This window comes from Homalodisca vitripennis, chromosome X (assembly GCF_021130785.1).
Source record: "Homalodisca vitripennis isolate AUS2020 chromosome X, UT_GWSS_2.1, whole genome shotgun sequence".
In the NCBI taxonomy this organism is placed as follows: domain Eukaryota; kingdom Metazoa; phylum Arthropoda; class Insecta; order Hemiptera; family Cicadellidae; genus Homalodisca; species Homalodisca vitripennis.
In genome coordinates, this window is record NC_060215.1 from 106,453,119 (window position 1) to 106,467,445 (window position 14,327).

General features: G+C 34.6%; 1 protein-coding gene across 1 annotated transcript in view; it reads right to left on the minus strand.

The window, feature by feature from the left end:
* Nucleotides 1-14,327, minus strand: part of LOC124369547 (thioredoxin domain-containing protein) — a 39,618-nt gene that overhangs the window by 17,340 nt on the left and 7,951 nt on the right. Inside the window, exons 3-4 of the mRNA XM_046827574.1 lie at nucleotides 11,772-11,933; nucleotides 10,401-10,526 (exon numbers count right to left, since the gene is read on the minus strand). Coding sequence (XP_046683530.1) covers nucleotides 10,401-10,526; nucleotides 11,772-11,933 — 288 coding nt within the window. The remainder of the gene's footprint in view (nucleotides 1-10,400; nucleotides 10,527-11,771; nucleotides 11,934-14,327) is intronic.

The following is a 14,327-nucleotide window of genomic DNA, read 5'->3' on the forward strand; positions in this document are numbered from 1 at the left end:
TGGTGTCAATAACTTGCACAATGAACACTCATGGGCAGAAGAAAATCCACATGAGGTAGTGGAAACAGAAACTTTCAACACCGATTTAGCGTCAATGTCTGGTGTGGCCTTTTGCACAATCGGCTGATTGGACCTTTCATATTACCTGGACGCCTAAATGCTGAGTTCTATTTGCAATTTCCTTCAAGAAGAGTTGCCACAGCTGTTAGAGAATGTTCCTTTACATCTCAGAACAAAATTTGTACTTCCAGCATGACGGAGCACCTCCCCACTTTTCACGTGCCGTTTCTGCTTACTTAAATCATCAATTTCCTGGACACTGGATTGGTCCCGTGGGAGGGCCCTCACCCTTGGCCACCAAGATCACCAGATCTATCTCCATTGGATTATTGCATCTGGGGATGGATGAAAGACATTGTATACAAGACAAAAGTTAATTCTCGTGATGAATTAATTGCCCGTATTATGGATTCGGCTGTGCAAATACAGGGAAGTCCTGAAAAATTAAGAAACGCAAAAGAAAAACAATACACAAACGTGCTGCAAAATGTATTGATAATGATGGCCTCATTTTCGAACATCTATTATAAAAAGGTGCGTGTACGGTTGGCCCAACCTGATTCATTTGGCTTAAAACTAGTAATGTATTATACTGAATAAAATCGATTTTTTCGTACTTATTTCTGTTTTATTTTAGACCTTTGATTATATCAATTTTCTCAGAATTAAAATTCTCTACAATTAATGTATGTTGATTTTATGTATTTATTACCAATTTAACAAAGTTATTGTACATCAAACTTAATAAAAACATTGTTTCGTGTCCCAATTTTTTGCATTTAACCCTGAATCCCTCAAAAACTACTACATGTACAGTTCTGAAACCAATTTTATTAGCTTTATCAGGTAAAAATACATAAGAATCCATGATATTTCTTACTTAATTTAACCTTTCCAAAAGTTCAGTATGCCTTTATTTTACTCTTTACCCAGAAATTCAGGCGAAATCTTTCGCTAGCTGTAACTCGCTAACGAAGCGTTTTCGGACCTATGTTTATATAACATTTTTTCATTATTTTTACTAGTACAATGTGCTATAGAAGTGGGGGGAGAACTTCATGAATCACCCTGTATATGTCTGTCAATAAGCAAGTAGCATGTGTTATGCTGTAGAGAAATGAGACTCACTTTGTACACAGCATGACTTTATTGACAAGAGTGGTTTACAACGGCAGTGGCTCGCAGGCCTCTGCTCATCAGGTCACCTTTGTATGGTCGGCCTACATATGTCTAACAGGTTCTAACAATCATATGAAACCTCATTGAAATGAAAATAAATGAAAAATGTCTGTATTAGATGCGAAGTTAGGACTATAAAGTCCTTTCTACCACTTAACCTCAAATCTTGCTGAAATAAAATAAAATTAACCTTGCAAAATTAAATAACTAGACTGTGTAAATTAAATAATGAATAACACTTTTGAAAGATCATTAGGGACATCCTTTATAGAAATTGAAATAATACATAATTAGGCTAGCTGGGTGTGAAAATAAGTACAAATATTGTGAAGAAGTCAACAATGAAAGAGAATGCCATTATATAAAATATTTTAATCATATATTCTAACACCTGATGGTCATACTTGTATATAAATAAAATCATAGACTATCACAAATTGAACTTAAATTAAATGTGTGTGTTTTTAACCTGACTATCATCATCATCAGTGTTAAAGCCAGTGAATATGGAATCTATTCCTTACATAGGTTTTACCCGTTTCTTCACTCTGGACAGCATAAAACCTAGGTTTATTCCTAACCTTAGGTATTATTCCTTTGACATAATAGTCTTTTAATTTAATTTTTGTGGGAAGTGTAGTCGCCTAAGCATTTCGCTTCTTATTTTTTGTGGGACTACAATTGCAGTACCTTTGAAAATTTAAACCGTTAAGAGTATTTAAGTTCGTCTCTATCTGGCCAAAATTGCCTTATGCTTTCTGGTAGTTGCATTTTATGAGGTCAAACAATACCTACAATGTACTTAATCATCACATTACCTACAGTTCATCCTACCAACATTAGCAAACAAATTAACATGACTTACATTTAAATTGTCTTGAACATAGTCTACATGAGCTTCTATTTCAGAATCGTCTAATTCTAGGGTGGTTTGATCATTCTTATTAAACACACAGAGACAGTGTATCCGCTATAAACAAATTTTTACTGCAGTTATACACTAAGTTAAATTGATACTGTTTCAATTTAATTAGCATACGTAGTAGTCAAGGGGGACATGCCTTGAGATTCTTCATAAACATCGCTACAAGAGGTTTGTGGTCAGTTTCAATTGTTTCATTAGGGTGAGTAAAGATGTACTGGTGAAAACATACACAACCAAAGACTATTGCTAGATAACATGTCTGGGTTTTGTTTAAAGCTTTACTAGCATATGCTACAGGCAAATTGTTCTGTAGGAGCTCAGTCCTTAATCCATCTTTACCACTGTCAATAATAAGAGTTTTGGGTTTGTTTACATCAAAACATTATAAGATAGGACTATTAATTAACATTTTTTTAAGATTGTAAAATGCATTTTGTTGCTCATATTGCCAGTTAAAGACAATCTTTTTTCAATATTACCCTCAGTGTGACTGTTAACTCTGACACCTTAGGTATGAACCTACTTAAGTCACTAAACCTAAAAACCACTCAAGCGATTTTCTATCAGTAGGAGGCTCCATGAAGTTTATGACATGGACCTTGTTTAAATCAATAGTTATCCGGTTATTGCTTATTTTATTTCCTAGTTAGTTGATTTCTTTTATACTGATTTTGAACTTATTCTTGTTAAGCTTAATGTTTTCAAGGTGCATTTTGTCTACGACCAACTTAAGTCAAATATCATGTTCATGTTTATCTCGGCTCCAGACTATCAGATCATCGATATACACTTCTACTACATCAAACTTTTGCTTCATTCTATGTTGGAACATTTTTGATGCAGCGCAACCGCTGTGCAGAGTGCATAATCCAGACACTAGTCTAGATCCTGGGGTTCTGTCGAAAGCAAGGCCACCTCTCACTGGATGCTTAACTAGCATTTATCCAATGTCCAACCATTGGTTGGATTCGGATCCCCTATTGGTCTTGAGTGTCAACTTACTGTCACCCCTGGTGAGGTACTTTCCCAGTTCATTGGGGATCACAACCATTAGTTATTGACCAGTATATAAGTCAACGATGTTTTTGTTTTCATTAGACTGACACTTAAATTTAATGAATAAAAGTGTTCCTATTTATAATATTGATCTCTGCACCTGTATCTATCTTAAAACTAATATTTTTATTTTCAACATTTAAGTTTGCAAACAATTACTTATAACTTTTTACAGATATTTGATGAATTTCACCAATAAGCAAGGCGTCCTCTTCAGCTTCACTCACATTTTTTTCAGCACTGATTTGCAAAGTGATTAAATAAATCACACTTAGCACTTTTTTGCCATATGCTGGACACTTACATTTATCATGGAAACAACCACATTTAAAGCACTTTTACCACTGAAGCTCATTTTATCTTCATTAAAGTTCAAAGAATGAGATGACCACAACCTGTTGTTATGAGGACCATCGTATAGTTGTGATATTGGCGGTTGATTGTGTCTGCAGTTATAATGATGATGTCTGCTTGCTGCTATTGTGCCTCTGTCCCTCGAACTTGCGTCGTTGAGACTTGCACACTTTATGCACTGGTATCCGAACAAATGTCCTGTAACTGTTGCAAAGTTCTTCCCGATGCTCGACAATGATCCAAGGCCTATTTGTCCAATTGTTTAATTCCTAATAACATATCCTTCAAATTCCTGCCACTGATTCCTGAAATTTATTTGTCTTAATTAGGCTGGGTATGAGATTGCTGAAGTCACATGTACTGCCCAAATCCCTTAAATCAGTTACGTACAAGTCTATATTTTCACCTAGTTCATGTAAAAAGTGTAGTGTATTGCTATATGTATTAATATTTTTCTTATTAACATTTATATTCTTGTTAATCAATTATGTTGGTATCACAAATCATGCGGTTATTTAATAAACGTTGCATTGGCGGAGCAAGTCACGCGATCCTACAAACCAATCACATCAAAGCATCATCCCTCTCCAACAAACAAGAGCCTTTCTCTTTCACTCCATGCCCTGCTCCGCCGGTGTAAATTGCAAAGTCTATTCGAGTCTTATTTCACTCCTTTACAAATTAATAACATTAATGGTGCAGTGCATAGAAACATTACAGTTTGGTAGCAACATTACATTTTGGTGACTAGGATAAAGGAATGCAACAGTTTAATCAAGTGAGCGGCGTGGTGGAGTGATACATAACCTCCATTCTATAGTGCAATAAGGTGCATTAGTTCGGTAGGCAAGCGTCGGCCTTGTTCTGTTTCATACTCACATGACAAGTATAGAAAGGTGTACATACAGTTAGGATCGTGTGCATAGTTTATCGGTAGTCAACGCTACAAGTTTTTCATGGACATTATTTCACCATTGTTTTTGGACAACTTATTTACCAACAGCTTGGCGTCATCCAACATGGTGGGATTCATCGGTCAATTCGACAGCGCAGAGGAAACATGGACTTCATATGTGGAAAGATTTGAAATTTTCGTCGATGCCAATGATATTAAAACGGAAAAGAAAGTGAGTACTTTGTTAGCAGTTGTTGGTGTTAGAACATATAATTTGTTAAGGAACTTGTATTCGCCAGCCAAACTGAATACAAAGACTTATGAAGAATTAATTAAAATTGTGAAAAGACATTTGTATCCCAAACCTTAGTTCATCGCTGAACGTTATAAATTCAGTTTACGTAACCAAAATGAACATGAAAATGTGGCTGAATACATTGTGCTATTTAAGCGGTTATCAATTCACTGTGAGTTCAAGGACAAATTAGGATATCTCAGAGACAGGATAGTTAGTGGTATCAGAAGTGAGTCTATCAAAAAACGGTTACTAGCTGAATCGGATTTAACGTACGAGAAAGCAGTCAGCATAGCAACATCACTGAAAGCAGCCGACAGAGACAGCCCCGTCATCACGGAAGCACGGGAATAGCAACAGCGACGACGACACGGATCCACCAGGTACACAGCAGGAAGCAGACAGCCCAAACAACACACTCTTCACGTCAACCACAGCACAACAAGTTAGGCCTACAACAACGGTCTACATCCAGCTCTCATCAAAAGGGGGGAGTGATGTGTTATTGTTGTGGCAAAGTGGGGCATACGACAAATTCGTGCAGATTTAGATCTTATACCTGTAATTTTTGTAAGAAGCAGGGTCATTTGATGCAGATGTGTAAACAAAAGGAAAGGGGTAAGTCCTTCTCAAATTTTTCGTCTACTAATAAAGCTACAAACAAAAACTTTAGACCTAAGAATACATTCTCTCATAGTAAGCAACATTATGTTAATGAAGTTGATCAAAGGAACCGAATCAAAATACTAACTATGAAGATAACGTATTAGACACAAGCCTAACAAATTTGTTCCATATTCAAAATGAGGAAACCATTCACCTTAAGAGAGTTAGAGTAAGACCTATTCTGTGTAACGTACTAGTTGAAAACAAAGTAGTTTCTTTTGAAGTAGATAGGGGGGCTTGCGTTTCTGTTATTTCACAAAGTTTTTATGAGAGTAATTTTAAGAATGTTGTATTAAAACCTACTGACTTAACTCTAAGTTCATATACTAACACATCTATTAAGCCTATTGGGCAGATTTCTGTAAATGTAAAGTATGAAGGGCAAACCAAACTGCTAGACTTGTATGTTATTGTAAATGGAGCAAAACCTTTGCTAGGTAGGGATTGGATCAAGGAGTTAAAAATAGTTATAAGTATTCCAGATGAAAAACTTAATAAAACTGATGTTCAAATGAGCCCTTTAGGAAGTAAAAATACAATTGTTAATGAACTGATACAGAGTTTTCCGGAAGTGTTTAAAGAGGAGTTAGGGACTTACATAGGTGAACCTGTAAAACAAAAACTTAAAGATCCAAAATTTTCAAATCCAAATCAAAAATTTTTCAGGCCTAGGCCAATTCCTTTTTCACTAAAAGAAAAAGTCAAGAAAGAGTTAGATCGATTAGTGGAAAGTGGTATTCTAACACCTGTAACTACAAGCGAGTGGGGAACGCCTATTGTGCCAGTTTTGAAATCGGATGGCACAATAAGAATTTGCGGAGAATATAAAATCACAGTAAACCCGTGTATTGAAACTTATCGGCATCCAATACCCAGAATTGAAGATTTGCTAGCATCATTACAAAAGGGACAGACCTTTTCCAAAATTGATCTCTCTCATGCTTATGCACAATCCACAGAATACTGTACGATCAGTACACACAAGGGGTTATTTAGATACAATCGTATACCTTACGGGATCAGTTCATGTCCTGGTATTTTCCAAAGAATAGTTGAACAAATTCTTAGGGGTATCCCAGGTACAGCAGTATTCCTAGATGATATACTAATTACTGCTAGTAATGAAACGGAGCATATCCAAAGATTAAGAGAAGTTTTTGAGAGGTTAAGTAAAAATGGTCTAACAATACGCAGAGACAAATGTAGATTTTTTGTGTGAATCCATAGAATACCTAGGTTATGTTCTAAGAGGGTCTGAGTACCTCAGAGAGTAAAGTATCAGCTATTTTGACCTACGAATATGACACTACGAATGTGACACAGCTGTCATTTTTAGGATTAGTAAATTATCATTGTAAGTTTGTACCAAATTTGTCAACTTTGACTACACCAATGTATAGATTATTACAAAAGAACGTACCATATCAATGGAATGTAGCTTGTAAAAAAGCCTTTCAAATGATAAAGGAGAAACTAGTTTCAGCTCCTATTTTAGCGCATTATGATCCGGAACTTCCTTTACTTCTGACAACGGACAGTTCAGCTTATGGCATTGGATGTGTGTTAAGTCAAGTTGAAAAGAATGGTACAGAAAGACCTATTTGCTTTGGGTCTAGATCGTTGTCAAAAACCGAACAAGCGTATAGTGTAATCGACCGCGAGGCTTTAGCTATTGTTTACGCAGTACGTAAATTCAATCAATACCTTTTTGGTAACAAGTTTACATTGTTGACAGACCACAAACCATTACTGTCCATTAATGTACAGAAAGACCTATTTGCTTTGGGTCTAGATCGTTGTCAAAAACCGAACAAGCGTATAGTGTAATCGACCGCGAGGCTTTAGCTATTGTTTACGCAGTACGTAAATTCAATCAATACCTTTTTGGTAACAAGTTTACATTGTTGACAGACCACAAACCATTACTGTCCATTTTCGGACCGAAAAAGGGACTTCCATCTTATGCAGCAGGTAGAATGCAGCGTTATGCATTATTTTTTCCCGGGTATAGTTTTGACATTCAATATATTAAATCTCAATCCAACCAAACAGCTGATTGCCTATCTAGGTTACCTGTAAATATTAAGGAGGCAATGCAAATAAATAGAGAATGTGATGAAAATGAAATATATTTTATGCAAACAATAAAAAATATTTATGAAATGTAAGTAAAATATGAAATGTATTTTTACTTACAAAGTCTTAAGGACAATGAGATTCCTTTGGATTTCAAAATAGTGCAAGATGAAACAAAGAAAGATGAAGAGTTGAGTAAAGTACTAACGTATGTTAAGATAGAATGGCCTAACTTTGATGCTAGTAATAAACTAAGTGCTTATTTTCAAAAGCAGAGTGAACTATCTGTAGCATCAGACATTTTAATGTGGGGCCCTAGAGTAGTAGTACCGCGAGTTTTACGTAAGACAATTATTAGATGATGTACATTGCGGGCATTTGGGGATAGTAAAGATGAAAAGTATTGCTCGATCATACATTTGGTGGCCTGGAATTGATCAGGACATTGAATTAATTGTAAATAGCTGTTCACTATGTCTTATGGAAAGAGCTAATCCCCCAAAAAGTAATTTACAGTCTGGGAATATCGTAGGAGACCATGGGAGAGACTTCATGTAGATATTTTAGGACCGTATAACTCTAAGTTATTTCTCATTGTTATTGATAATCATACTAAGTGGTTAGAGGTAGAGATGGTATCGTCAACTTCTGCTCCACAAACTATTGATAAGTTAACAATGTTTGCTCGTTTCGGGTTGCCGGAGCATATAGTATCGGATAATGGTCCACCCTTCATTTCTTTTGAATATAGACAATTTTTGAAAGCTAATGGTATAAAACATACTTTGACACATCCTTACAGACCAGCTAGTAATGGTCAAGCTGAAAACTCAGTGAAGACTGTAAAAAAAAGAGATTACGATGTGCATTATCTGAAAAACAGGATGTTGGGTTAGCATTAAATAGATTTTTATTAGCCTATAGGAATGCTGTTCATTCAACTACTAATGAGACACTAGCTAAGCTAATGTTTAACCGTTATTTAAGAACTAGGTTTGATTTAATAAGACCCAGTGTTGTAAATAAATACAGTTCATAAAAACCAGGAAAAACAAAAAAGTAACTATGGGGGGAGTAAAACCAGAGAATTGTATACAGGGCAACCATTCTTAGTCCAGGATTACAGAGGAAAAGATAAATGGATTGAGGGAGTAATTGTTAATATTCTAAGTTCTGTTTCCTATCTGGTTAAATTACAAAATGACTTTATCTGGAAACGACATATTGATCAATTGATAGCCTTGCCAAATGAATCAATTGTCACTAGTAAGGTAAACAGTAACATTAGTCCTCATGACTTGTTGTTACCCAAATGTCAAGTTGGCCGTGACAGTGGTCACATGGTAGAAACAGCCGGTACCCCTCCTTCCACCACCCCTCTCCGCAGTCCTAGAATATCTCATTCTTCCCGTCAGGCTATTTCCTCTCCACTACGTCAGTCCATGACATCACCATCAGTTGTTCAACAACACCAAAATACGGAATGACGATGCCCAGTATGAGATCGTCGACCCGTATCAAAGCTTAATTTGTAAATATTCATGATATTATTTAATTTGTCAATATTTCATAAGTTACTCAAATGTTTTGTTACTTATATGCTTTAATATTATTTTGTTTAATTACATACTCATTTTAAATAAAAGCTTTTGTGTTAAAAAAATGTGTGTTAAAGTAACTGTTACTTACTTGAAGTAAAGTCAAATTTTTTCTGTTATGTTAAAATATTAGAGTAAAAAATATGTTATAAAATTGTCCTTTCTCTTTCACTCCGTGCTCTTCCAACAACCATGTAACACCACGTATTTTTGTGTCCACTCCGCCGGTGTAAATTGCAAAGTCTATTCGAGTCTTATTTCACTCCTATACAAATTAATAACATTAATGGTGCAGTGCATAGAAACATTACAGTTTGGCGGCGACATTACAAAAAGAACATGTGTCGTTCATACGTTATGTTCCTTTCAGGAAAAAAAATAATAATCAAACTTGTTTAACAAAACGCTAATATAATGTTTGCTTTCATTTGGTTCGTAAGTGAAATTGTTATATATTTTAAGCACTCTATCTCCATCTATGATTAATAAAAGTGCTACTCGATAATTACGGTGCTACGGTTTTGAAGCAACAACATAAATATTAAACTTATCTTTTGACAAAAATCCAATCATCCGCCTTACTACCTAACCAGGATAGTTCTGTCAGAACACGAATTGATGACGGATGCGGCATAATTACTGACAATTGTTCTTTTTCTTAATTTTTGGTTGCACTCCTGATCTGTTCTTCACAGTACTTGCCATTGTCAGACAACTGATTGTCCTTTCCGTACTGATTTTCACAATCGCACACCTTCATGACCGGAAACAGTACCGTCTGCGCCATGTTGTCATATGAGGCTCTAACAATCATATGACAGCATGTTTAGTTTTGTACTATAATATTTATATCTATAAAATAAATAAAACGCCCTGAATGAATGGCTCCAAGAGAGACCCTTCTACAACGAAGACGTATTTTTAAACTCTGACCTATTTATGTAATATGTTATATGCTATTAATTTTATGTTATGTAAACAAAAATTTAATGACTCAATTACTGTTCTTTATGATCATGTAATAAAGATATTTTGTCTATTGTCTATAAATATTCAAAGTATTTTTGGGATTTGAAAAGGCTTTTGAAAGAATATTTTAATTTTTACACGATAAGTCCATATTCGGATGAACTTATTACGACTTGCTATTATTTCTCTTGCTATATATATTCTCTTATATGTAAAAATGTATAGAAAGTTATGATTTCAAAATTATCCAAAAAATAAAACTAAATATATTTTATCATGTCTGAAAAAAATTTAGGTTAAATACTCGAGCTCTCAGATGATACTTACAAAGGAGTCTTGGGTACAGGAACATTTTCAGTACGAGCGTTCTTGTACCAATCGGTGGCAAATGTCACAAACGAAGTCACATCGTACTTAGGAATGTTGTAGCGGTACATCTTTCCTTGACGAAACCTATCACAGTATTCAAAATTAAAATTTTTCATACACAATATTTTTTAGTAATAAATTAATATCATAACACACTTAGATTTTAATTTAAAACATGTTCTTTGAAATATTTTAAGATTGAACATTTTCATTTCTATTATACCAAGTGGTGTTTTGTAGAAACACAAAAGAGCCATTTTTATACACTTAATTACATACCATTCCACCCACTTATTTCATACTTCTGAATTCACTTATTGTGCAAAATATCCCGCTCAATATTTAACCCTCCTGCAGTTCATTGATGTTGCATTGGCAATTCGATATTACTGTAAACAGCTGTCTGCAGCTGTGTCGATACTTCTCTCATTGGATTATACTCAGTATGAGTAGAAACTGTGTATTAATTTCTTCTTTCAGAAACTGAGCTATGGCTCAAACTGCAGTAGTTCTTCCATATACAGATATTTTCTGCATAATGCACTAGTTTAAGTTTTTGTACATAACTTTTTTCAGAAAGAATATATTGTTCTGTATACAGAACAAATGTATACGTATTGTTTTGTTTTTGTTGTCATTTATAAAGTGGTCATTAATAATTGTTACATATTCTATCAAGTAACAAAATTTTAAACTATATGATTAGTAATTTTTAAGATTATACTTGAACTGTACGGCATGTTTTGAATAAAATTATATACAATAGTACACATTTTCTTTTTAATATGGTATTCTTGCTATTTTATTTTATATAACATGGCAAATCTTACAAAACTGGCTGAACTACAAGAAGTTGTATAGTGAATCAACCACTGGAGGGTTAAGAATGGACCTTCTTCTATACTGATTGGTAGACCACTTTGAGTAAAATTTATTACCGTATCAGTGGTATTTATTTGCCTGTATTAGTTACACTTTGCTAATACAGCCACTAATTAAAGCCTAGGGCAAGAAGGTAAAATACTATGGTCATTGTAATGCAACAATAATTTACATGGTAGTCACCAGATTAACGAATGAGGTGTAATGCCTCAAAAAGGAATTGTGGCATCATATACCGAACATTTCAACAATCTGTTGTACTAAACAATCTGAAGGACTAACATTACAAGAATGGCTATTGGGAGTCTTTGTACTCCTGTTTCTTTCTCCTCCAACCCAACCCATTCCTTGCCTCAGTATTTTGAATTTCAGTACAGTTATTTCATTCTAATTATAGGACTACATTTAACTACAGACTGAAGATAGATGGAAAGCTAGAATACTGACAAGATAAAAACAGGTGTTTCAACGACTCCGAAACGGCGAGAGGTGACTCGACCTGTAGTTTGACGGTTGACTCTGGCAGTATTGAGTCGTGTCTTCAGCTTGGCTCCAACAGCCTCCCACCTAGCCTGCAGGCGCTGGCATTCCACACAGTTAGTGGCGTAACTGCACAACAACAGTGGTCTATTAAGCTTATATACCTCATTCACATCATTAATGTATTTGCTAAGAGCTTAAGAGAGAACTTGGTGTTCTATACACAAACAAGACACATCCTTCAACATCTCGTAAGTACCAATTCAAATCTTGTTATTGCTTATTTATTTATTGATATCACAAAAAATTTGCAGTTTGGATTTGGTAAACATGTGATTTGACAAATGTTAAAAATATCATAGTACTAATTAATCTAATACTGATTAATGTATATCACATATACTAAACATAGAATAGAATATATTTTATTGCATTGACAATATATATTACATTGCATTGACAATAGCCAATAATACCAATTTTTTTACAGTATTTATCTTAAAAACTAAATCCATTCACTCGACTTTCCATACAGTTGCACGCAGGCACACATTCATACACATACAAAGAAACAAAATTCATAATTCGTGGGATCAACCCCCAGGATTGCAACAACGCTGCGAATATCAATCCCAAGTGTGCTCCATGAACTCGGCAACTGAGTAAAAACCACAAGACACCAGGTAGTGTTTTAATTGGTTTTTAAATTTTTTTGGATTTGTTTCTTAATTTAGTGTTTCAGGGAGATTGTTAATGAATTTGATCCCAGCTTGAGAAGGGAGGCGTTCAAATGCTGCTGTTCTATGCTGTCGGGCTCGAAAGCGCTCCCAAGCTCTTGTCTCGTATCTATGTATATCACTGCCCTGTGTCAATATACACTGAAATCAACAGTAAAGTGAAGTCTCTAAAATATACAAGCTGGGTAGAGTTAGCAAGTTGAGCTCCCTGAAGGCACTCCGACATGACTCGCTGTTGTTCAATTTTGCGATTATTCGAACAGCTTTTTTTTGCAGTCTGAATACTCTTTCCAAGTTTGATATGGCACACATGATCTTATATACTAATTAATTAAAAATTTATTTCAAAATTTATTTATGGAATAGTATGCATGATCCAAGAGATGATACTTAACCTTTTGAGTACCAAATTACAGAATACCTTTATACAAAAATATGTAAAGCCATTTCATGATTTGTTTGAATAGTTGATTTAATGAATTAAATATCTGTTTAATGCTTTACTGGAGGACTTTTAAAAACAATTTATCGTGTTTTTCTTTACATTTTAAATACCAGTATGTATAAAATCAATGAACAACAAGATTTTGATAAACCATTAAACAGCATGGCTCAAAAAGAACGAATGGATTTGAGTAGCATAGTAATAATGGAGGGATGCTCTCCATTTAATGTTGAAGGTAATGGTTTGATACTTGATCACGTGATTTCACGTTTACTGTGTGACTTCTTATGGTGTCACTTGAAGTTCTAAGTTTACTGTCGTAAACCTAGTTCACTTGAAGATTTGAAGGTTGCAATATTTGAAAAAATTGCTGCTGTATCACATGTCTCTTTGACAAAAGTTATGGAGAACTTCTAATGTGTATTAACACAGATGGATGCCACCTTTCTGATGTTATTAACAACAATTTTTTAAGTGCTTTGGAATTCTTAATACTCAATCCTCAAATTGGGTTGTTCGATGATTGTTTTGTGTTAATACAATTTTTGTATGATTAAAATAACTAACTTATACCTTTTTGAAATTCATGTCCCTTTTGCGCCACCCTGTATTGTTTTACAAAATCATACATGAACAAAACATTATGTGAAAAGTAGAGAAATACAAATGATGAAAAATGGCAGAAAAAATGTTTTTGCTATTCAATAAAAAAAAAACCTCCATAGTATTATAAACCTCAAATCAAACTTCCAAATGTAATGCCAGACTATCGGTACGTGTCTATCAGCATCTTCAAGTTTTGTTTTTGTGTCTCTTTGTACAACAGAAACGAATTTACAATTTCTACCTCCAACAAACAAAATAAGGTTTGATGTGCATTTGCCAAAAATATTTATAAATTAGTTTTTGATGAAATAACATCACTAAAGAACTCAATACATAATTCCCATTACTGAAGTATTCCTTAATGAAGATTAATAGAATTAAACCCATATTTATAATTAGACCAAAGAAAGCTTTGAAATCACCCAACAAAATTAGAGCGCTTCAAGTAATAATGACAGCGAGCATACTCGCCATGGACACTTCAAGGAGCAGAGCCAATATGGAACAAACAAAAGGGAAGCTGCTGTCGGTTGGTACTCCTCTGATGTTTTGTTTGGTCACTGGTAGACGCGGTAGGCAGCAAACTTGGCTTGCCCTGCCCTCTAGCGGCAAATTCAACAACTAATATGACTCCTATCATTTTAAAACGTAGTATGTTATAGGGATCATACTAACATGCTTGCAAACTAACTCACTTATGGCGTTCTTAGGGTTAAGATTCAGTAATGATCATGA